This window comes from Vicia villosa, linkage group LG6 (assembly GCF_029867415.1).
Source record: "Vicia villosa cultivar HV-30 ecotype Madison, WI linkage group LG6, Vvil1.0, whole genome shotgun sequence".
NCBI classification, from domain to species: domain Eukaryota; kingdom Viridiplantae; phylum Streptophyta; class Magnoliopsida; order Fabales; family Fabaceae; genus Vicia; species Vicia villosa.
Window position 1 is genome coordinate 134,194,150 of NC_081185.1, and position 24,991 is coordinate 134,219,140.

The window sequence follows — 24,991 nt, forward strand, 5'->3', positions numbered from 1 at the left end:
GTTTTGAGATTTATCAAAATTTATTAAGTATAGGGTGAATACGGAAGTGTATATCTGTATTTAATATGGAAATGCATCTCCGAATTAATTACGTAAAAAATGTGTGTGCTTCGGTTAGAAATGGTTTGGGTGCATATAGGGTGAAATCATAAATGCTTTTCCGGATTAATTTCTAACAAAAATAGAGGTGTAACTCATTTACACATAAATTTGGTATAAAGGAATGCGTCTAAAAATACACTTCCAAATTCGTAAATACATTTTCGGATTTTCATAATATACTTCTCCACCATATAAGGTGGAAAATCAATCCTCAAAATCTAAACCGATAAATATCTATCCTCCAATCACTTTTTATCAAATTATAGATAAAAATAAATTTAGGGTGTGTTTGTATTGGCGTTAAACAGAATTGACTCTAGCATAATTAAGTTTGGTAGAATTGATTTTAACAAAAATGAGTATAGCAGAATTGATTTATGTTTAAATACGTTTATGTAAAAGTAAGTTGAACAAAAAATTTCAGTGTAAAAATCACTCAGAATCAATTCTGGAGGTAGAAACTACAAATTCTAGCTTCAAGTAGAATCTGGAGGCAGAATCAACTCTACTTTTGATAAAATAAACATCTCAAAATCACCCAGAATCAATTCTACATTGCAAAAGTCAATCTAAACATGCTATTAAATTATGAATAAAATTCTACTACAATGATACTGACAGACATCCATGTAGGAAAATTTCGTATCAAAAGAAGTTTTTAAAAATGGTATTAGTATATCTTTCGATTTTTAAAACGACCTAATCATATTAATTTTTATATATCAAATTTTAAAAGATGGCCTTTGAACTCCAACGCATAACACACTATATTTGACATAAAAGAAAACCATAGAATAGCATGGAAACATGGCTTTTTATTTATTCTCTTTCCACCAAAGGTACATTACTCTGGTTATTTTACACAAGTAACAAAGGCATCTAAGCCTTACTTTTGTTATTCATTATTTTCATAGATTTGGTGCCAAATCTAAGCCGAAGCTCTGTTCTCCGACTCACGTGGTGGAACTAGAAATTTGAAGGGGTTGTTGGACTTGAGCTGCCTTGCCTCATTCCTCTCCAAGTTGAATGTCGCTGCAACCACATCCAACGGCATACTATTTATAGCTGATGATGTCCCTGCAAGCCTTGAAATAGCAGCTCTATCATTGGTCTTGAATGCTACATATGTGAACCTATCGCTTACTGACTTAGCAGCCACTGCATAGTTTTGTGGCACTGTCAATGCACGACCGGCTTCTAGCTCTCCATCAAACACAGTGTTGCCATTGCAGTTCACAACTTGTAGCCTTGCACGTCCCTTCAATGCGTACAGTACGCTGTTTGCGTTGAGGTTGTAGTGAGGCACAAACATAGCATTCTGTATGAAGATTGTATGACATTAAATTAAGTCATGGAAAACAAATTAAAAGTAATAAAAGAGAAAAAAAGAAAGAAAGAGAAATGATAGTACTCTGTGGAGAGATCCATGTTCAGCACTTAGTCTGAGCCACCTGAGAACTGGGAGGTCAAGGCTGGTAACAGTTTTGATTCTACCAGCTTGAGGATTGTAGATGTCTGGTGATGAAGATGAACCAATATTCATACGAAGTTTGGCAGTGCAAACGGTTTCCTCAAGCCCGTTGTCTCCATGGCTTCTGCTTCCACCCTTTTGGCTGTCTTCCTCTTCGTCTCTTCTGCTTTTATGATGACTTGGCTGCCTCTCTTCCTTTTCATCTTCGTCTTCTTCTTGTCTGCTGCCTCTCGGCTGGCGTGCTTGCCTCTCCGGTGGAGTTATGATGCTGAGACCACCTTTCACTTTGACAATGGCTCCCTTCTCTTCATCTTCGTTCCTGCCTTGAAGTCTGTCTACTATATGCCTGTTCACGTTGAAAGCATCTTCCAAGAAATCTCTCTTGAAGCCACTCAAAATGTTGTTGCCTTCATTTTCTTGTTCTTGCTTTCCTCCTTGTTGATGCTGGTATCGTAGAAACTCTTGCTCATGGTTCCCAGCAAGATAAAATCTCTGTCAAACATATTTTCAGTCAAAATCAAATAATTGCCAATCAATGTTGCTTTTTGGGACTATAGATTATCATGTAAAAGAGTATATTATATGGGAACTTTTATTTTGCTCAGTGCTCACCCTAGGCATCTGATCAAGCTGGTTTTGGGAGCTTCTAGTGTCAGTAAGAGAGACGGCAATAACTGGAGTGTCTTGGTCATTGTACATCCAAAATACAACACCGGTAGGAACTGCAATGATATCACCCTCTCTGAATCGGTTAACCTTTTGGTGACTGTCTCTGTACCTGCGGCCCTCTCCTTGTTCAGATTCCCGTTGCTCCTCAAAGGTCTCTGGACAACCAGGGAATACCATGCCAAAATATCCATTACCTGTAATTGGTATAGTAAACACTAATTAGTACTGAATGACTAACATGTATTGAATGTAAATATAGAAGTTGGAATAAGATCAAAATAAGTAACCTTGTTGGATGAAAATTTCTTGGGGAGCGTTGGAGTAGTAAGGTCTGCGAAGTGCATTGCGTTGAAGGGTAGCACGAGAGAGGGCCACACCTGCACATCGGAATTGCCTGTTGTTTGGATTCCAAGTCTCAATGCGTCCTCCTTCCGACTCTATACGGTTATCAGGCTCGAGGGCATCGAGGCGTTCTAACTGGCACTCATTTTGCTGTGGCTGTTGTCTGAGAGCAAAACAGCCACCCAAAAGTAGAAAACAAAATGAAAGAGAAAGTGCAAGAAGCTTAGCCATGATGAGGGATACTTAGAGAATGTTGGTTGTGATGCGGAGAACGTTAACGAGAAGGAGTAATTTATAGGGAAGAGAGGGTGATGAAGATTGAACACGTCATAGAAAGTGGGGTGTTGAGAATTAGACATTCTGCAGCTTGCATGGCTATGAAATTCTTATGCTTTACACCTATGTCTGATAGAGCAGGTGGCTTCAACATCTCCATTACTAGACAAAGAGCATACTCGTTGCCATTCTTATAGCTGAAATCGGTGGTGGGGGGACCATGTCTTTACTTCTTTTCTTCCATGCCTCCTTCCTTCATATTATCCACGGTAAAGCTGTATGGAGAATAAACTTTCAATTAGGTGCTTTAGCAAGTGTTACTACATAGTGTTTGAAAAACATTATTATGAACTTCATATTAGTACCTTAAAAATTAAAAATGTGAAATTTTCATCAACCAGTTGTTTACTGAGATGTCGTACTTTTATATCTAAAATGAAATATTAGTCTAAAGAAGTAAAATTCTATGAACTTTTAACTATTAATTTGATGGTAAAAACCTCTTAAAAGTTTATGTAAAAATACCATTTGAAGGATCAAATGAAGCATTCATTTTATACATTATACTTGATTTCATTTTATTACAATGGGCGCTAACTTCTTAATCTGTTCAGACCTATAAAAAAATATTTTGAAGGATCCTTAAATACTGAAGAATAAGAAAGATGAAAGTCACAATCAACTAACTACAAATATACATATAAATTTATGAAAATGCCTAGATTATTCTCTGGTCCCCACTTTCCACGGTACATAAGCACAATTAAAACAAAATTTATTATCACTTTATAACTTATAAACGAGATGTTTTATAAATCAAACAGTTAAATTAGGATAACAATATCAAAGTTCCAATTCTGGAATAACCAAGAGCACAAATTTGTTCACTTGTATGCTGCTGAAGATAAAAGAAAAATACGTATTGGTGCCATGCACCGCTAGAAAAATGCATCTGCATGAAATTCAAGCTTGAAAAGAGAGCGTAGAAATAGATATTCGCATAGATTAAACCCATGCTTCAAGTCCTGAATTTGTAAACTCGAGGAAATCGTAAGCCCCCTCACAGAAATCACACGCCCCCTAGTAAGGATACCTACTGGCTACTGACATGGAAAGAGAGAAAAATTGGCGGGAAAATAGTGGAGACTGCGTTTTACCTCAGGAGCATTTGAATTTAATTTTTCTCGCGGTCAATGCTCTTGCTCTTGCAAATCCTGGATTGTTCGATTAGCTTGAATCAACACAAATTAATAGCTCTTCTTAAAATACAAATTAAATCAATTCCAATCATTTTATAATAGGATGATAACCATTTATATACAGAATTTAAAAAACTAAAATGTTTATAACATATAAAATTATTTTGATCAAAGTTTCTTTTGTTTTAGTCCTACTTTTTCTATGGAGAAAATAGAGATCAGTTGTTGATCATTCAAGCCAAATATTGAGTCAAACCAAAAGGCCACCAAATGCTTTACATTCCCTTCACTGAAGTGTGTTGTTGTATCAGACCAATTTATTTCTTTTTATAAAGAAAGACAGTACAACTTCTGCAAATGATATACAACAACCAGGTTTCTAAAGAAAAGGAAGAATCATCACATACCATTGTGCCAATTCTGTATCATAGATCAGGTTTTGTTAATGCTTGTGGTGAAATGCATCAAACATTAGCAAATTGACGCGCATAGTCAAAATGACAGCATTTACAAGAAAAAAACTACATTAACATTTTGATGAATTACCATAATCTCACAAGGATTAAGTACCACAATCCTCGGGATAAAAATCACCCTGGTAGAAAGAACTATAGGTTATAAATATTATTACATGCCTACACGGTATGGACAACAACAAAATATAATGCTAGAAAAAACAATGAAACTTGCAACCTTCACTTTCTCATTCGGTATTAGTCTTGAGGATAGGTTCACCGTTCTTCTCTTTTGTGCTATCCACATTTTTGGTTTCAATGTGATCATACACCTCGGTTGCATTGACACCGCCTTCAAGAGTGTTTGACTTTTGGGGCAGCTTTTGATCAAGATTCTGAGCAGCTTCTGCCTCTTCAGATTTGTCACCTTCATGTCTTTCATTGAGGTTTTGAACAGCTTCCGCGTCATTCTTGGCAGAGTCAGCATTTTGTGTTTGTTGTTCCCCTAAACTTTGAGAAGCTTCCAACTCCTCATACTTAGAAACCAACTGCTGCAGCTCATCATTGAGATATAAAGCCTCAAAAAGTGTTTCTTCATCATTTGTTGTGCTTTGCACAATCTCCTTGATAACATAAAGTGATTGCTTGCACTTATCCAGCAGACTCAAAGTTAATTCTTCCTGCAACCAAACAAAAATAGAACAATCTATCAGCAAAAAAAAAAATTCTATCATGAGAATAGTAGCCTTGCATTGAAAAGCATGCAACTGATTTATGAGTAGTTTAGTTCTTTACAAATCTGTGCAAGAAAGACTTCATACATACAACAAACATCACATAGAAAACAAAACAACAATTCGGTATTCAGGAGATGCTGCGTTTCTCAAATTTCAGAAAAAGATTACCTTTAAAGGTTTTGGTTCTGCCTCAGAATTTAATATGCTAGAGAGAACTTCAAGACTGTTTCGAGCAACCACAAGATGCTCTTTCTTCTCTTCAACAGAAACGGGTTGGTGGTCAGTAAAGAAAGCTTCTGAGTCATCCAGAGCAAGAGCACGTAACCCTGCTTCTGGAACTGGGTATCTTTCAGGGGGATTTAAAGATTGTTGGTAAGTATGGGACTCTGTGGCATACGGAATTGGTGGTGAATTTCCTCCCGCCGTGTCAAGTGATTCACCCCTTCCTTTCAAACTCTGTTATCAATGAAAGGTAGGATTCATATTAATGAAAGCGAAAAGGAAGCACAAGAATGTCATAAAAAAATAGAAGGCACAAAATTCAAAAGAGTTGTATATAAGAACGTCAAATTCACTTCAAAGCTAATATACTGTAAAAAGACAATCCCAAAGTCACATAGGAAATGCTATTTTTACACAGTAAAATTCTGCAAACAATGTCTAGAAGCTATATATAACAATAAAATCAAGTACCAAAAACAATTAAGTTACCATTCAAAGACAATTTCAGGCCAATGATATTTGCTCCCTTTAAACTATCATGAAAATATTAACTTGTGCTCTAAAGGCACATGTTAAAAAATCAAATGTAGAAATCTTGGAAATTGTGCATTCTATTCTTCAAAAGTTAAATAAATTGATTTTCCCATGTGTCCTTTAGCCCTTAGGGCACAAATGACCCAATCTATTAATACCCTTGGATGAAACTTTCTTATCCAAATTCCATTCAAGGGTTTTTTGGGACCTGACATTTCAAGTATTTGAGAAATAAAGTAAAATGCAGTATATAGAATGCCAATTCATGTAGAAACACCTTAAAACAAGCTTGGAAGCCAAAATTGGAAATCTTACTGTGCCAAAACTCAGAGTATACACCTAGAATCCATCATAAAAGTAACAGCTATAGATAAATATAAATCATAGTATTCAACCTAGGTAGATAAAATTAAAAAGCTTCAACATCATTTGCGATTGACATTGCTTTTTACTCCCTCTGGTCTCTATTATAAGAAAAAGATTACTTGTTGTACAAGACGACAGACTCAGGAATAAAAGATGGTGGGTTTTGTTGTGGTTTGGGCATGTGTTGAAACTTGAGAAGGCATTGGTAAATATGGCAGATCAAGATATAAGATTGTTCAATAATTAGAGGTAGAAAGAAATCAAACAAAACAATAAACTTAACCCATCAAGAAAGAAATGAAATTATATTATCTATAGGGCAGAACATGATTCGTGACAAGAACAGGACAGGACATAATGACATCATTAAATTCATATAACTGATCCCACCTAATGGGAGGAAAAAATTTGTTTTTGTTAGAGTTGTTGTTGTTGTTGTCGTCAAAAAAAGAAAATAATGTCTTGCCTTGTGATGGGGTACTGATTCTTAAGCAGTAATAATACTATGAATACATCCAAGAAAAGTTGAAAACAATACAAATTAGTAGAGTTGTATATGTAGGGGTGTTCAAAACCAAACCGGCCCAATAGAAAACCGCAAAACCGAACCAAACCAAACCGAAACCGCAAAAAACCGCATATGGTTCGGATGTGTTTGGGCCATTTTTTAACAAACCGCGCGGTTTGGTTCGGTTTGCGGTTTGTATTTTACAAACCGAATCAAACCGAACCAAACCGCATTATGTTACAACCCTCCAAACTTCAATTAACTTATATCCAACCCAAACTCAAACCTATTATGCCTTAGTCTTACGATTACTAATAATTTTCTCTTCCTCACTTAAGGTTTCAAGTCAAGTCTTCTTAGATCTCTCCTAGCGGTATTGCACATTTTTTTCATCTTCTTTTTCAAATACATATCGATCACATATTCTTTTCTAGTCTTTCACCTCTTAAGTTCGTTCTTTTTCATCTTATTATTTTTATTCTACTGTTCTCTCTTTCAATTATGTTTTTAATGTTCATTTTCTTATCTAATCGCATCTATTCCGCTCTTTCTTTTTCGTCTTCTATAATATTTCATCTCCTTTTTTTTCTATTTCATTATAATGTTTTTGATATTATTGTATGCTACTATTTAATTTTTTTATTCCATTTTTATCTAATATTATTTTTGTATATTAAATGGAAAGTTATTTTCCAAATATGATAAATTTTGTTGTTATTTGATAACACATAAATGACTAAATACAAAGTTATGTTGTCATCAATATGTGTATGTATGGCTCAATAAATTTTAGTAAAAAAAACCGAACCAACCGAACCAATCCAAACCGCATTGGTTTGGTTTGGTTTGGTTCGGTTTTATTTTTAAAATTCAACCGAACCAAACCGAACCGCACACTTTTTTCTCTTGCGGTTCGGATGATTTTTTACGTCAAAACCGCCCAAACCGCACCGCGAACACCCCTATGTATATGTGATGATTTGCCAATTGCCATATCAGAATAAGCCCAACAGAAATCCCTGTAGCTACTATAAGTCCTTGTTGTATGACAAACCAAAATAGAAAATGCAACCTGTTGTATTTTCATCCTGTTAGTACTTATTTAAGTGAATTAATTTTAACATCCTTAAAGGGTAGCCTAAGCCTAACCGTGCAAAAAAGATTGCCAATAATAGATACAATAGATCCAATCTAACACTTGCTTACCTCTTAAAATAGAACACATCCTCTATCTATCATAATTCCACCAATAACCTACTAAAGTAAACTTTAAGTTTTTCCCTTAATTAGATAATAACTCACATACTCAGATATAGCTCTATTATTGATCAACCTGCAATGTTACAACAAAAGAGGCATAGAAAAAAACAAAGCAAACAAGTCAGAAAGAAACTAACCAAATAGGTTTGACTGAAAACAGGAAGATAAGCAATATCCTCAGATTCACCCCAAGCCCTAATCAACTGCAAAGCCCTCGTCCTATTACTCTGCTCCACCTGCGGATTATCAATCAACCTAACCATATCCTCCAGAACCTTCTCAGACGCAATAACCGAAAACACCTTATCACAATTCATCGCACAAGTCTCCAACAAATCAAGGCAATGTTTCTGAACAACAGGACTCTTCTGATTAATCCTCCTCTTGATCGCCTTCACCACCTCCGAACCGTTAAACTCGTCGGAGTTGATAAGCCCGCATATCCTCAGATTCATTCCCCAATTCGGTTCCTCTAATGTCTCCGACGTTGCTTCGTCGACCATCTTTGATTCTGGAGTTGGAGTTTGGAGTATTTCCTTCATTTTGCCGCTGACGATTCGGCTCAGATTGGCGCTGTTGGTTTTGAGCTTCTCGCCGAATAGAGCTAGCTTGGATTTGTCCATTAGAGTGAGAAAGTGATGAACCCTAGATCGGATTAGTGAAGGTTAGGAGAATGTGGAAATGGGAAAGTGGAAACTGGAAAGTTGAGAGATTTGTGATTTGACTATTGATCGTGTATACTTTTACGTGGCTATGTTGATGTACACGTTTCGGTAAACTACTCACTGTTTTGAATCTTGACATTGGACTAGCTCTTTCGGACCCTAGATAAATATATTCCTTTCAAATCAATGGTGAATTTCATTCTAGTCAAACAAATATTTTAATTGTATGTTTATGGGAATTTTCGTAATTAAGAGTCCGTTGATTTTAGTTTATTTAAAATAGATTTTTTATAGTATTTTTTTTTAAATATTACAAAAATATTTTTAAAAAAACTTTAAAATAAAAAATTAGTATAAATAATTATTTTTTAAATATTATTTTAAATATTTATTCTTTAATTATAATTTTTTTTCAATTTCAAAATTTATAAAAATTATTTTTTAAAAAAATGTGTATTTCAAATATATTTTAATCATCAATAATGTATATTTATTCATGTTAAAAGTATTCTTTTAATTTATAAAAAATAAATTTAAAAAAAATACTTTTAAATTATTTGTATTTTTACTTTTTTTAAATTATTGTTATATTATGTTATATTTATATTATTTTTAAAATTTTATAAGTTGTTGAAGGCGAAGCAAGGATCCTTTTTTTTTTTTTTTTCTTTCCACCCCTCACGAGAATGTTGTGATAATCTTCTAAATCAATCCAACATTTGACCATATCACGTCACTCTATATGTGTGTAGTTACCAACCATTTTACCTTATATAAAGAGAAAAACGTGTCATTTCACAAGTATTCAAAATCTTTTTCTATTCAAACTTCATCTCTCAATTTTTTACTGACTTAAGCGTGGAGTGTTAATCTTGCAGGTTAGCCCCTTATCCTCCGTATCGAAAGTTGCAAGCCATCGTACCTAGCTACGAAAACACTTTGTTAAATCATCTCTAGTTCTAGTACGAAACATTGGTGCAATTAATGAGAATCAACTTATGATTCTTGCGATCTTCCAAGATCTAACTTCTCCCGATTCAACCGAACCTCCTCCAATAGAAATCAAAATCTCCTTATATTGAAGCGAAGATCTTTGTTTCTTGATAAACTCTATCAAACTCAAAATCAAACTCTCCTCCCTATGATCTATCAATAATGGAGGCTTCCAAAGTCACCTATTCCTTCGTTTAACGGTAAGTTTATGTAGTCACTAAAGTTGTCGGGAATCCTCCACATCTTCCTTGTCAAGTCTTAACAACTACTTCTTCCATACCTCCTCCACAAAATTATGTCCAGCCTAGGACGGAGCAAGGACTGTCTTAACCATCATTTCTTAGATCAATGTTGTAGTTCCACATAATTGAATATTCATTCAGACCTTCGATACAGCCTACAATGTTCAAACGAGAAACAGTTTCCGACTTCGAACTCTTGCAAGTTAATATTGGATTGTAGGGAGCCAACGAACTGTTGAACAACGTCTACCAAATGGTTTTGTAACAAAAACGACATGCCTTGGCGAAGATGTTGGAACAAAATTGGTGATACCATAACCCATAGATTTTGATAATAAGAAAGTATTTAAAGAACAATTAGGTGAATTAATGTTTGTTCAAGTGTGCAGGTAGGTAAAAAGATTAATATATTCAGTTCTCATACTGCATTGAACATTTAAAAAGAAGCTCTAAAGAGGCATATTTTGAAGAATCAACTTCTGATGATCAAAACCTGAAAATCCTAGACTCTGATCAAGTCAGTATATGAAGATCAAGTCAACATTCGAAGACTTAAAGTTTGAAGGATGAGAAGCTAAGACTCAGACTCTGAAGGATCATAACCTAAAGCCAGTCAAATCTCACGAACTAAGGATGTCTGACAAGTCGGTATCAGACTTTGAGGTCAATTTGTCTTTTTCTGGTCACGTGAGGACTTAGCAGAAAGTTGCTGAAGCCTGAAGAATTGCAACTGATAATTGTAACACCATAAACCCCAATTTTTTATTTATAGAAGGACCTCGTGCATAGGATGTTACTTCATCACAAAACTCAAATATTAATCATACATTGTTGTAAAATACAGCGCAAATGAAATGAAACATAAAAATAGTCTGAGTAATTATCACCAAAATAATTCAGAAGGATCTTACAATTCCAAACATAAGCAAAACACAAGCGCCCAAAACCCCAGTGATCCAGTTCAAAGCATTTTATTCGACTAAGTAAGAGGAAAATAAAACAGAAAATGCCAAGAGGCGTCCCTCCATCTCGCATTACTCACGGCCCTATTACTCATGTTGCTCACTTGTATAAATAATAGCATAAATTATGCCAAACAAACAGAAAAAGGGGTGAGAATACATTTACATATAATAACGGTGAGATTTTAGCAACATAATGATAATACAAACAAGCACCAATATCAACATATAAGGCAAACACAAAAATAAACATCCAAAACATCATTCCCAATTTTATGCAATGTTGTATAATGCACCAACTCCTTTTCCTATATGCATGTGGTACCAAATTTTTGTAGAATCAAAGATATGTTACCAACAATATTCCACCGTGTCCAGTCCCTCACCTGAACCGAAAATCCCACCAATGGATCTGAAACACGCCTCTGACCTCTCAATTAGACCAATGAGATCACCAATGGATCTGAGGCCACCAAATAGATCGAAGTTGCACATAGCTCCAAAATAAATGTATGCATGATCATATTAGTAAACAAACACAATAAATCACCAGAAATCATAGCCACCAAGAATTATTCACCAAAATAGGTTCCAAACATGAACCATAATTTACACTAGAAAATCCACCAAAATATTATTTTTTTTACCATATGTAATTATTTTCAAATCATTACATATAAAATGTTAACAATTTTAATCAAGTTCCTATAAGGTTATTTACTAACCAAAAATACTTAAAATAGCAAGTAAAAGGTCTTTGAAATTCAAAAAATATATAAAAAAAAGCAAAAATAATTATGAAAATGCCCTTGGGGTCGCCGACATGCCGACCGTATGCCGCCCCCATCTATACAATCTTCACAGCTCTGACCACCGTCTGTCCGATTCTCAGGCTTTCCGTTTTTTTATTCTCGATTTCATACCATTTTCGAAAAATTCCAACTTTTTCCGACTTTTCAACCATTTCTCCCAAATCCGGATTCCATCGTTTGACTCGAGAAAAATTGTAAGGAAAAAGGTTTCACAAATTTTATTTGTGAAATTATTGATCAAAATTACAATTCCCAAAAATTAGTCACAATTTCCAAAATATTATGAGTCACAGATCCAAAAAATTACAGCTCACCAAACATAACAGTCCCATATTTCCTCGTCAAAATATGAGTTTCATTAACCAAATATAATACAGAACAATTTTTACAATGTTATTGAGAAAATCTAATTAAAAGTTATTTTATAAAAAATATTTTTTTCAAAATTATTATAACACCAAATTTAAAGGGAAATAGTCTATAGTCACCCGAATAAATTGATCCACGTTTCTTCGTCAAAAGGGAATACAATGACCAAATATGATATAGAACAATTTATACAGTGTTATTGAGAAAATCCATTTAAAATTTATTTTATAAAATGTATAGTTTTTTTTCAAATTATTATAACACCAAATTTTACTGGAAAATAATCCATATTCAGCAAAAAAAATATTGATCCAAGTTTCTTCGTCAAAAGAGAATACATTGATCAAATAAGATACCGAACAATTTACACAGTGCTATTGAGAAAATCTAATTAAAAATTATTTTATAAAAAATATATATATTTTTTCAAAATTATGATAACCCCAAATTTTACAGGAAAAAATCTCTATTCACCTAAAATCATTGATCCACGTGTATTTTTCAAAAATAAGGAGTAGGTTATCAAATGGGATTATCCAATTTAGTTACAGATCGAATGATCGATCAAAAGGGAAGTGGCCAAATGGGAAAAATCCCATTTACCCACCAATTGTAAAAACAATCGACAAACAATTTACCAATAAAATTACAATTATAATAACATAATACTATAACAACAATTTCACACATTTACAAGTATGATTAACATATCGTATCTAAGGGGCTAAGAGAAACCCCTTGGGTCGAACAATACATATATCAACACAATATTTCATAAGGCAACCAACCAACCAATCGTATCATATCAAATATTACCACATATGGGCTTCGGGCTACCCGGCCCTAAATGGGCTTTTTTGTTTAAAAAAATTAAAATTAAAAAATTATGTTATTTTAAACATAATACATTTTTAAGTAATATATTATCTCTTATAAATACTATAATGTGTTTCTAAATACAATATATGTCTAAATTGTATAAAATAATACTTGTATATTTATTATAAGAGAAAAACTAATATAATACGATGAAAAAATGTTGATTATATTAATGTATAATATTTAAAAGAGAAAGATTGAATAAAATAGAGATAAAATTTAGTGAAGTGAGAAAAATCAATATGCTATTTTGGAGTAAGATAATATAAATATTAAAATATTTTTTTAAAATTTATAATTATGCGGGCCTAATGGGCTAGCCCTAATGGGTAGCGGGCTTTTTAGGGTTGGGCTAAAAAGGCCCTAAAAAATATGTGCTCTAATTTTAAGGCCCAAGCCCTATGATTTTTTGGGCCTGGTGGGCCGGCCCATATGGGCTAGCCCATTTTGACGGCTCTAGTTGATGAAGATGGACGTTGACCATCTCAAGCGGCGGGTTTGATAGAAAAAATGGAGAGCTTTAAATTTGCTTTCATTTTAAAGCTTATGTTAAAGTTGTTTAGTATCACAGATGAACTTTCAAAAATCTTGCAAACAAAAGATCTTAATATTGTGCTTGCTATGGAATTAGTTGATGATGTTAAAGCTCGTTGGCTACATTGAGAGAGAGAGTAATTGGGATGATTTTTTATTGATGTCCAAGAATTGTGTGTTGCTCAAAGTATTCTGGTGTCAAATATGTATGAAGAAATACCAGTTCGGGGTCGTTCAAGAAGAGAAGGGAGGACTTTCACTAATCTTCACCATTACCGTGCAGAGATTTTTTTTGTTGCTATTGACAAAATATGTGTGTAGATGGATCACCGATTTAGTGAAGGAAGTAACATTGTGCTGGATTGCTTCTCATGTCTTGACCCCAAGAACTCTTTTTCCAAGTTTGATATTGATAAGCTTGCTCGTCTTGCTAATAGTTATCATGCTGACTTTTCTGATGATGGTCGTGGAACAATAAGGGAACAACTTGCGACTTATGTACATCAAGTGAAAAGGCACGCTTCTTTTACTTCTTGTGAAGATGTTTAAAGTTTGGCTATGAAGATGGTTCAAACTGAGAAACATTTGATATTTCCATTAGTCTACAAACTCATTGAGTTGGCTTTGATATTGCTGGTGTCGACAACATCCGTTGAAAGAGATTTTTCAACGATGAAGATTATCAAGTCTAATTTGCGCAACAAGATAAAAAATGTGTGATTCAATGACTTGATGATATGTTACACTGAGCGGGAGATATTCAAGTCACTTAAAGATGTTGATATTATTCAAACATTCACCGCAAAAAGGTCTCGGAGAGGGCATTTACCTCTTAATTTTATTTAGCACAATATTCGCAGGTTAGATTTTATCTCTCTTATGTGGCACACTTTATGACTCTTTATATATTATGTCACATGTAACTTGCGGTAAATTATTTTCCCAGGCTGCCCAAAATTCCTGGCTCCGCCACTAATCAAGACAATACTTGACGCATTACCATGCATTTTCACAATCCCACTAATATAGATCTCTGCCAATTTATGCAAGGAAAAATTGATCTTAATCGGTATAAAATGAGCCAATTTTGTCACTCTATCCACAATCACCCAAATCGAATCATTTCCTCTTGGAGTATTCAGTCACAAAATCCATCGGGTTACTGTCCCACGTTTATTCAGGAATATTCAACGGCTACATCAGTCCAGACGGCTTCTGATGTTCAATTATTTTTTACTTCTGACAAGTCAAGCAAGCATAAACGAACTGTGCGATCTCTTACTTCATTCCCAGCCACCACAACATCTTCTTCAGATCTTGGTACATCTTGGTAGCTCCTGGATGAATACTCAAACTGCTCCGGTGACCCTATTTTAAAATCATTTTCTTCATTTCTGGTGCATCAGGTACACAAACTCTGCTTCGAAACTTTAGAATTTTGTTTTCATCAACTCGGAAGTCATCATCAGTACTCTGGTCAACTAAAGATAAGCGGTTAACCAAAGCTACATACATTTTCTGCTTCTCTCTAATTTCATCGAGAAAACCACTGGCTAGCTTCGAGGGAATATATTGTTTTTATTTTTATAAAAAAATAAAACATGGCAATGCATTTTGCAATCTAAACCTACAAGCAGATGGCATGCCATACCCTACACCAACTGATAAGGAGACAATCCAAGGTGTTACTTGAATGTGATACAGTATGTCCATTATGCATCATCTAAGTTCTTTGAACAATATTTCCTAGGTTAATTAATCTTCTTCTTTAGGATCTACTTTGAATGTTTGTTGGACACTTTGAATTGTCTGCTTATTTGTGGATGATAGATAATGGTCACTTTATGTTTCACGTTGTACTTGACCAACACATTTTTCAAATTGTTGTAGAAATGCTCTCCCATCACTTCCTCGTCGCTGATAAAAAATTCTATGTAATCCGAACTAAGAAAAATATTATTTTTTAAGATGTTAACCACATTAGGAGCATTACTAGAAATACAAGAAGTAAACTCAACTAATTTAGTAACATAATCAACATAAATGAAGATATGCAAATTCGAATAATAAGGAGAAAAGGGTTCATCCTCCAAGAGTCTATTGAGGGGAATTCCATTGCTTTCAGAAACGCTACCTGCTCGTTAGCATTTATTACAATTTTTATCATACGAATTTCATTTCTCTTAAAAATACTACTAGCTTGCTAGCATTAATTACAATTTTTCACATACTATACACTATCCTTGAATAGGGTAAACCACCAAAAACCATTATGTAGTCGTTCTTTCACCATTGTAGCGACTTCCATAAGTTGAGATATGGCAATTCATATGATACCTCTTTCTCATCTATACATCTCTGGATATAACCATTAAGACATACCTTAAACAAATTGGCATCACATTATAATTTTTTTCTTTGTTTTCATGTAAGGTCTCCCGACCCTTGTTTTCCAATTTTAAAGTCAGTCATGTAACAGGGCCGGTCCCGACCTTTTGGAGGCCCGGGGCAAACAAAAAAATAGACCCTTAATAAAAACTTATTTTTTTTATTTGTTTTCAAAATGAAAAAATCTCAAAAACAAAATAAAAAATGTGAAGTTTTGAGTGTTTCAAACAACAACAAAAATATCAATGTAAACAAGACTTTCTAACAAAAAATAATAATAAATGAGTTAATTATACAGTAAATTTTTAAATATTTAATTATAATATATAAATGGTCTCTAAAATTTTTACTAAATGGTCGTTAATGTAAAATTTAATTTGAAATATTATTATAAATTTCAATTGATTATATACAAATTATTTTAAAATTAAAATTTAAAAAATATTTATTTTTACAAAATAGCTATGTAATTACTAGAGACACATTTAGATTGGTAAAGTTATTGAAATAATGAAGTGTTCTTGTAACAGCAAAAAAGAAATTGAAAATTTGTGAAATAACTCATTTAGATTGAGAGCTATTGAAATAATGAAATGTTTGAAAACTTAGATTGAAAAAGCTATTAAAATAATCAAATGTTCTTGTAAAATAAACAGAGTTGAAACTATTGAAATGTTGTAATAAAAATAGGCAGTTGAGATGAAAACCTGTATTGTAGTGCATTGAGGCTCGAACCGCTGATTATAAATACCCAAAACAATGCCTGTTCCACTAGGCTACATGCAATTAATTAAACATTATTTTCGCTAAATAAAATATATTTTATAACTTCGGTATTATAATTTTTTAATCACACCTCCCCAATTTGAGGCCCCATTTTCTTGAGGCCCTGGGCTGTGGGCCTGCTTGCCCTGGCCCAGGGCCGGCCCTGTCATGTAAGCACGCCATGGTCTTTCAATAACCACAAATATTTTCTCATCTTGAAACTCCACCAATATTTCCTTCTCCTTATTTATAACATCGAAATTCTCTAGTGTCGATAGATGATCAATTGTCACATTACCGACTCCCTTCTTATCTTTGATTTGCGTGTCAAACTCTTGTAGAAAAAAATTCATTTTAACAACGGGGTTTTTGACTCTCCTTTTATTCAGCAATTATCTCAGCGTTGTATGATTTGTAAATATAATAATCTTGAAACCAATTAGATAAGAAAAAAAAATTTCGAGTACAAATATTATGGCGAACAATTCCTTCTCACTGGTGTTGTTTAGTTAATTTTCATTAAGGAATTGGCTCACGTAATATATAACATAGAATGTGTTTTCATTTTGTTGGCTAAGCAGGACTCCAAGTCTTTAATTACTAGCATCACAGATCACTTAAAAAAGTAGTTCTCGGACTATTATTTAAAAAAAGTAGTTCCCAACTATGATTACATGTGACTAACTTTTAAAATCATCATCAAATTTAAAATCAATTATTTTTATAAAAGTTTAGCTATTTTTGATAAATCTTTTATGAAACGTGGATAAAAACTTAAGTGTCCTAGATAACCTCTGACTTCAAATCAATAGGAATGATTGATTAATGAGTTAACTATTGAAGAAATTAAAGCAAATCAATTGTTATGGATTTTTTGAAATCATATAGGGGATACTGTTATCCAAACAATTTGTGCAATTTTATATAACATATACTTCCTCCGTCCCACATTGAGTGACCCATTTGGAATAATATGGTGTCCCAAAATGAGTGACCCATTTCAATTTCCAATACAATTTTTCCAATTTTACCCTCTAATTAATTAAAAGTTCACAATTTTCAATACATGATAAGGGTATTATAGTAAAAACAATATTATCTCTCTTACTTTTTTACACTTTTCTTAATCTGTGTGAAATGGTGTGCTGGGTCACTCATTGTGCGACGGAGGGAGTATATGACAATGTCGTAATTCAAGCACTTTGAAGTTGTAATTCAAGCATCACTTTTATGGTTCTAATTCGTGTAGACAAATTGAAGATACTTAAATTAACGTCCACTTATATATATTGAACTACATCAAATAAACTGTGTTTTACCTCAAACTAAATTAACAATTGTAAAGACCATGAACTCAATCATATCCACATCCAACCTAGAGAAAAAAATTTCACATTAACTTGAAAATGAATCGGGTTCACATATATAAATATTACAAGACAGTAAATTGAAGAAAATAAGTAAAAAGAGAAATGGTCCCCATCAGCACCGATTTCAGCTAGTTATCTAATTGAATTGAAGCCACCTATGCAGTAATGAGACATTGTGATTTTATGAGGTGTAACGCACAAGGCTTCCATGGCCATGCAAGATGAAGAATGTCTAATGGTCATCTTCTTTAAGCTGACGTGTCCCTCCTATATTTTCCTCTCTTTCACTATAAATGCTCATGCCAAACTAAGGTTCTCCGCATCACAAACATATATTCTATACAACTATGGCTACTAAGCTTCTTGCACTCTCTCTTTCACTTTGTTTTCTACTTTTCACTACCTGCTTTGCTCACAGAGAACAGTCTCAACAAAATGAGTGTCAGCTGGAACGCCTCAATGCCCTCGAGCCTGATAACCGTATAGAGTCGGAAGGTGGACTCATTGAGACTTGGAATCCAAATAACAGGCAATTCCGATGTGCAGGTGTGGCCCTCTCTCGTGCTACCCTTCAGCGCAATGCCCTTCGCAGACCTTACTATTCCAATGCTCCTCAAGAAATTTACATCCAACAAGGTTTGTTACTTTGATATTCTTTCAACTTCTTTACTTACATTGCATACATATTAATGATACTAATTAGTGTTTTACTATAATAATGACAGGTAATGGATATTTTGGCATGGTATTCCCTGGTTGTCCTGAGACCTTTGAGGAGCCACAAGAATCTGAACAAAGAGAGGGACGCAGGTATAGAGACAGCCACCAAAAGGTTAACCGATTTAGAGAGGGTGATATCATTGCAGTTCCTACTGGTATTGTATTTTGGATGTACAATGACCAAGATACTCCAGTTATTGCAGTCACTCTTACCGATACGGGTAGCTCCAATAACCAGCTTGATCAGATGCCTAGGGTGAGCACTGAGCATAACTAAACTTCCCATATAATATATATTACATGATAAGATATTGTCCAAAACAGTAACATAGATTGGCAATTGTTTATTTTAACTAAAAATATGTTTGACAGAGATTCTATCTTGCTGGGAACCATGAGCAAGAATTTCTACGATACCAGCATCAACAAGGAGGAAAGCAAGAACAAGAAAATGAAGGCAACAACATTTTGAGTGGCTTCAAGAGGGATTTCTTGGAAGATGCTTTCAACGTGAACAGGCATATAGTGGACAGACTTCAAGGCAGGAACGAAGATGAAGAGAAGGGAGCCATTGTCAAAGTGAAGGCGGGTCTCAGCATCATAACCCCACCGGAGAGGCAAGCGCACCACCAGAGAGGCGGCAGACAAGAAGAAGACGAAGATGAAAAGGAAGAGAGGCAACCAAGTCATCATAAAAGCAGAAGAGACGAAGAGGAAGACAGCCAAAAGGGTGGAAGCAGAAGCCATGGAGACAACGGTCTTGAGGAAACCGTTTGCACTGCCAAACTTCGTATGAATATTGGTTCATCTTCATCACCTGACATCTACAATCCTCAAGCTGGTAGAATCAAAACTGTTACCAGCCTTGACCTCCCAGTTCTCAGGTGGCTCAGACTAAGTGCTGAACATGGATCTCTCCGCAGAGTACTATCATTTCTCTTTCTTTCTTTTTTTCTCTTTTATTACTTCTAATTTGTTTTGCATGACTTAATTTAATGTCATACAATCTTGATACAGAATGCTATGTTTGTGCCTCACTACAACCTCAACGCAAACAGCGTACTATACGCATTGAAGGGACGTGCGAGGCTACAAGTTGTGAACTGCAATGGCAACACTGTGTTTGATGGGGAGCTAGAAGCCGGTCGTGCATTGACAGTGCCACAAAACTATGCAGTGGCTGCGAAGTCAGTAAGCGAGAGGTTCACATATGTAGCATTCAAGACCAATGATAGAGCTGCTATTTCAAGACTTGCAGGGACATCATCAGCTATAAATAGTATGCCGTTGGATGTGGTTGCAGCGACATTCAACTTGGAGAGGAATGAGGCAAGGCAGCTTAAGTCCAACAACCCCTTCAAATTTCTAGTTCCACCTCGTGAATCTGATGAGAACAGAGCTTCGGCTTAGATTTGGCACCAAATCTATGAAAATAATAATAATGAATAAAAACCTAAGGCTTAAATGCCTTTGTTGCCTGTGTAAAGTAACTCGAGTGATGTACCGTTGCGGAAGCAGAATAAATAAAAAAGTAAAGTTTCAATGCTCTACGTAAAAGTTAATATAGATAACATCGAACCGTAATCGAAACTTTAGAGCCACAATCTCGATCTTTACTGAATGAAATGAAAATAAAACAAATTAATGGAAGAAAAATCTCAACTTTTCCATGTTTATGTTAAAACACCTCATAATTAATATTCACGTTGCAATTAAAACAGTAGTGTGTTTTCTATGTTAAATTTTAAAGGCAGATTATTTTTTGAAAATTTAAATTTAATTTAGGGGGTTACTTATTACAAATTTCCAAAACAACCCTTAATTTTGATTTTTAAAATTAACACACTTAAAATACAAATCATCACTCGAGATTGAAAATTACAGTAACTTTTAAATATATATTATAAAATGTTAGAGATTGGAATTCAAACACATTTTAACATTAACATATCATATCTAGATTGAAATTAGGATGACACAATTTAAAAAAAATACAGATTTTAAAGTCTGGATTTAGTATGGAAATTGAAATTCTGACACTTTGTTTAAGTAAATTAGTGTCTTTTTCTTTTCATTCACATTTTCATTTCCGCAAAAGAAAAAAAACATATAATACGAAGAGAGGATCCTCATCTGCGATTACAAAGCTTCTTCGTTCTTGAACTTCGTTCTATTTTCAAGCCTTCTCATACCTAGCTTCTATGAATTGCATTGCATTAAACTTTATCACGTATCTACTCCACATAATTGCACTTATCTGAATTCATCTTTATTGCATTGGTAATTAAGTTACGTGTTCTTTTCTTTTTTGAGTTCACATGCATTATCTAAATAGAATATATATATATATATATATATATATATATATATATATATATATATATATATATATATATATATATATATATATATATATATATATATATATATATATATATATATATATATAATATAGGGGTGTTCGCGGTTCGGTTTGAATCGGTTTTAAGGCAAAAAGTCATCCGATCCAAAAATAAATTTACTTGAGCTTTGGTTCGGTTTTGGATGATATGTTAAAAAAGGAAATTTCTTTGGCTACCTCCCAACTTTCTAGCCTACCTCTGGTGAAAAACCCAAACTACCCCTGACTTCGGAAATGCATCTCCGAAATGCAAGAAAAAGGTGTTTTCGGAGATGCATCTCCGAAAGCGCCTTTTTTTTTTTGAAAAAATTGTCTTATTTCGGAAGTTCATTTCCGAAAACAGCATTTCGGAAGTTCATTTCCGAAATACTGCGCGTTTTGCAGATTAAGCAAAACAGCCCCCCTCCCCCATTCATTTACCCTAATCTTCTTCCAAACTCATCCTCTTTCAAAATTTCTGCAACAAGCAAGTGTAAAACCAAATAGATTGCCAAAGTCTTCTTCCAATCTCAACCTAAATAATCTCAAACAATAATTGGTAAGTTTATCATTTTATTTCAATTTTTAGATCCATTATTCATTACTCTATTAGGGTGTTTAGAAATTGAAAAAATCACATTAAGATAGGTTGGTACTGATATTAGGTTGTTTAGTAGGCATAAAAGTAGTTTTGATTTAGGATTTTGGGGTCTGCCATTGGAGGTTGCAGGGAACTTCTGCGCAGGGGTGTTTCAGAAGTTCATTTCCGAAAACACCTCCATTCCCAGTTTCGGAAATGAACTTCCGAACTGTATCAGAAGTGCAATTTTTTTTGTTTTTTCTTTTGTCTCGCATATTAATCGATTTCAATTGTTTACAGGAACATGTCAGAAACCAACCAGCACGCATCAGACAGGGTAGAGAGACCCAGACTGCGTCGGCTAGACGCGAGCGGGGGGCTGCGCAGCTGACGTCGACCCAGGGACGGGGGCAGGGCCAGGGACGACGTGTGCGAGTTCCCGTGGACGTGGGAGAGGGTACCTCTTCATCTGGATCTAGGAGTTGGCTGGCTCGGGTATCTTCTTCCCGCCAGCGAGAGGAGGAGGAGGAGGAGGAGGAGGAGGTGGCAGTGCCATACCATGAGCCGGAGGGGGTACCGGATGTTGACCCTCCACCTGGGGAGGAGGATGAGCAGGAGGACAGCTACCCGGGAGGGCCCATTGAAACTTCCTTGCTAATATCCTACCGCTACCACGTCGCTCGGCGTATCTGGGAGGGAGAGGTATTTTTTTTTTAATTTAACTGTTTATAATTTAGACGTTTATTCGATATTTTATTAACCGTCTATTTAACATACTTTTTTATTTGTTTTTTTGTAACAAGAGAGAGCGCCGTTGAAAATGGTGAACCATACCCGAAAGATTTTCAGTCTGTTTAAACTGACTGCCGAGTGGTTTAACGACGCTGTGAGAGGTTCAGGGCTCAGTGGGCTCTGCATGACGGGGTACACCACCATTAGCCACGGCATGCAGGGGGCTTTTGTGGAGCGGTGGCACAAGGAGACGTCTTCTTTCCACTTGCCGGTTGGGGAGATGACGATCACCTTGCATGATGTGCAGTGTCTTCTCCACCTGCCGATCAGGGGGCCACTATTGACCCACTCCCGGATCCAGAGGGTCGAAGCCACTGAGTGGATGGTGCTCTATTTGGGTATGGAGCCCGAAGTTGCTGACTTTGAGTGCGCCACGACATCTGGGCCTCATATCCGGTTCATCACACTGAGCCGCTACTTCGAGCACCACCTGGTGGCGGCAGCCGAGGCTGAGGCTGAGGGTGACGAGCTATTTACACATTATCATAGTGGATGTGCTCTCCGGTGCTGGTACATGCATGTGGTAGGCGCTGCGATCTTTGTCGACAAGAGTGCGAGGTACGTCGACATGACCTACCTCCGCTACTTCATGGACTTGACCACCGTTCACCAGTGGAACTGGGGGGCAGCTTGTTTACGGTGATTTCCGGTAAACAACCGCTAGTCTTCCAAACTATAATAAATATGATTTGGTTACTTGCAGGATCGACTAGATTGATCCTAGGACACATAGTCAAGAAGATTGTTATCAATGTTCATTTGAATCATATTCGTAATTTGTCCTCTTCGATGAGTATTGTTCGATTCAAGAATCTTGGTAATTGCTTCGTTATATGTAATTATAACTTCAACAAGAAAAATAAATAACATAACATATGAAACTTAAAAATTGTTAAAACATAAAGAATCTTAAACTGCAGAAACGTTAAGGACTTTAAAAGTAAATGATCATGAAAGTAAATTCGAAAGTAAAATAAAGATACAGGAATGTAAATGACAAGAAATAAATGGAATGCAGTAACTCAGAAATGTATTCGAAAATGAAATACAATACACATGTATTAAAATGGTGGTGTCATACGTACATTTTCTCAGCGAACTCTTTCTCGTAACACTTGATACTTGAGTAAATATGTGAGTGATTTGTACAAAATGAACACCCGGAATCCTAACATAAAGACCCCTATTTATACTAGTTTCGACCTTAACGGTCCTACACTAATCTGCTGCCACGTTTCTCATCAGAACTTCCAGCGAAGCCATCTGTATTTGGACAGTTACGATACTGCCTTCGAATTTCAAATCTTCCCGCCTGAGTCCGTCTTCGACGCGTGGCAGTGTAAAAACACTATGAAAACACGCTAAGTAGTAACACTTAAATATATACTTTATAAATTTTGTCTAAGTCCCGAAGACATATGCTTTCATTAGTCTTTCAGTGTTCACTATCTTCAACGAACTTAGAAGTCTGTATCTTCGAGGCATGACCATCAGTAGCCATTCTTTCACTTTTTAAGGGATGGCCATCAGTAACCATCTTTCCTTCGATTCTCAACTCCTTCGAAGGACAAACAATATAAAACGAAATCTTCAGCTAACAAATTGCCCCCAATAAATGCCTGTTTCGAGAATCAACAGAAATAGGCGTTTCTTGTCATTATAAGATTTCGTTTTTATGATCTTTGAAAGTTCCAAGACTGCTGACTAACGTCATAATCACTGATAACACTGTTTCCTAAACGTCTTGTCATTTTCAAAGATGTCTTCTCATGACTTACATTCCCACGTTTTAACCTTACTTACTGATCATTATTCCTATATACTAGGAGTAAGGCTAACTTATTCAACCGTCGTTGGATTAAATCACCAACCGCCATGTGTCTCTCGGGTTTTACCCAAAAGATTTAAAAGGGTTTCCGTTAAACCTTTAAATATTCGACCTTGTGACTTTATACCACCTTCCATTCATCTTCTACACCGAGAAAACTAAGAATATCTTCACTCTTTCTAAAATCTTGCTCTCTTTAGCAAAACTCCTCCATGGCTTCATCTTCAAATGTTCTTCAACCCGCTGTGAAGCTCCAATCAACAACACGTTCTGGGGAACGAGAGTTCGTCCCAAACCCTAATACTGAAGAAATACGCGCAATCTACGCTTCCCAGGTAATCATACCTTTTGATCTTTCTGGAAAAACTCTTGCCTTTATGGGTCCGTTACCGAGTGAAAATATCCAATCCATGAATAAGTTTTTCCCTGCTTACTATAAAACTAGACCAATAGTTAGCAAAGTTAGGATAGATGAAGACGGTCGTTCTCTTTTAGGCAAATCTACTAATGTAGAGAAAACTTCAACTGCAACCCCTTTAGCTTTAGCCAAAATTAGGTTAAACTATATGAC

At 35.1% G+C, this 24,991-nt stretch overlaps 3 protein-coding genes and 1 pseudogene across 3 annotated transcripts; 2 read left to right on the top strand and 2 right to left on the bottom strand.

The window, feature by feature from the left end:
• Positions 1–897: 897 nt before the first annotated feature.
• Positions 898–2,855, bottom strand: LOC131610093 (legumin A). Its single transcript, XM_058881959.1, has 4 exons — positions 2,530–2,855; positions 2,186–2,436; positions 1,514–2,065; positions 898–1,420 (listed from the first exon to the last, which is right to left on the bottom strand). Exons 1-4 carry the CDS (start codon positions 2,813–2,815, stop codon positions 1,031–1,033), a joined length of 1,479 nt encoding a protein of 492 aa, XP_058737942.1. The 5' UTR covers positions 2,816–2,855; the 3' UTR covers positions 898–1,030.
• A 1,710-nt stretch (positions 2,856–4,565) lies between these two features.
• LOC131610095 (TOM1-like protein 2) lies at positions 4,566–8,889 on the bottom strand. The gene is made up of 3 exons (XM_058881961.1): positions 8,279–8,889; positions 5,420–5,707; positions 4,566–5,194 (listed from the first exon to the last, which is right to left on the bottom strand). Exons 1-3 carry the CDS (start codon positions 8,762–8,764, stop codon positions 4,763–4,765), a joined length of 1,206 nt encoding a protein of 401 aa, XP_058737944.1. The 5' UTR covers positions 8,765–8,889; the 3' UTR covers positions 4,566–4,762.
• Positions 8,890–13,573: 4,684 nt separating this feature from the next.
• On the top strand, positions 13,574–14,443 carry LOC131614734 (uncharacterized; annotated as a pseudogene).
• Positions 14,444–18,425: 3,982 nt separating this feature from the next.
• LOC131612449 (legumin A2-like) lies at positions 18,426–20,383 on the top strand. The gene is made up of 4 exons (XM_058884244.1): positions 18,426–18,756; positions 18,846–19,096; positions 19,213–19,764; positions 19,858–20,383. The coding sequence occupies exons 1-4, from the start codon at positions 18,468–18,470 to the stop codon at positions 20,248–20,250; spliced, it is 1,485 nt and encodes a 494-aa protein (XP_058740227.1). The 5' UTR covers positions 18,426–18,467; the 3' UTR covers positions 20,251–20,383.
• Positions 20,384–24,991: the final 4,608 nt, after the last annotated feature.

Coding starts and splice junctions, on each gene's coding strand:
- LOC131610093 (XM_058881959.1), bottom strand. CDS start 2,815: ATGGCTAAGCTTCTTGCACTTTCTCTTTCATTTTGTTTTCTACTTTTG. Junction 2,437..2,529: donor AGAAATTTTCATCCAACAAG/GTTACTTATTTT, acceptor TACCAATTACAG/GTAATGGATATTTTGGCATG. Junction 2,066..2,185: donor AGCTTGATCAGATGCCTAGG/GTGAGCACTGAG, acceptor TATGTTTGACAG/AGATTTTATCTTGCTGGGAA.
- LOC131610095 (XM_058881961.1), bottom strand. CDS start 8,764: ATGGACAAATCCAAGCTAGCTCTATTCGGCGAGAAGCTCAAAACCAAC. Junction 5,708..8,278: donor TTTTCAGTCAAACCTATTTG/GTTAGTTTCTTT, acceptor CATTGATAACAG/AGTTTGAAAGGAAGGGGTGA. Junction 5,195..5,419: donor CAGAACCAAAACCTTTAAAG/GTAATCTTTTTC, acceptor GTTTGGTTGCAG/GAAGAATTAACTTTGAGTCT.
- LOC131612449 (XM_058884244.1), top strand. CDS start 18,468: ATGGCTACTAAGCTTCTTGCACTCTCTCTTTCACTTTGTTTTCTACTT. Junction 18,757..18,845: donor AGAAATTTACATCCAACAAG/GTTTGTTACTTT, acceptor TAATAATGACAG/GTAATGGATATTTTGGCATG. Junction 19,765..19,857: donor AACATGGATCTCTCCGCAGA/GTACTATCATTT, acceptor ATCTTGATACAG/AATGCTATGTTTGTGCCTCA.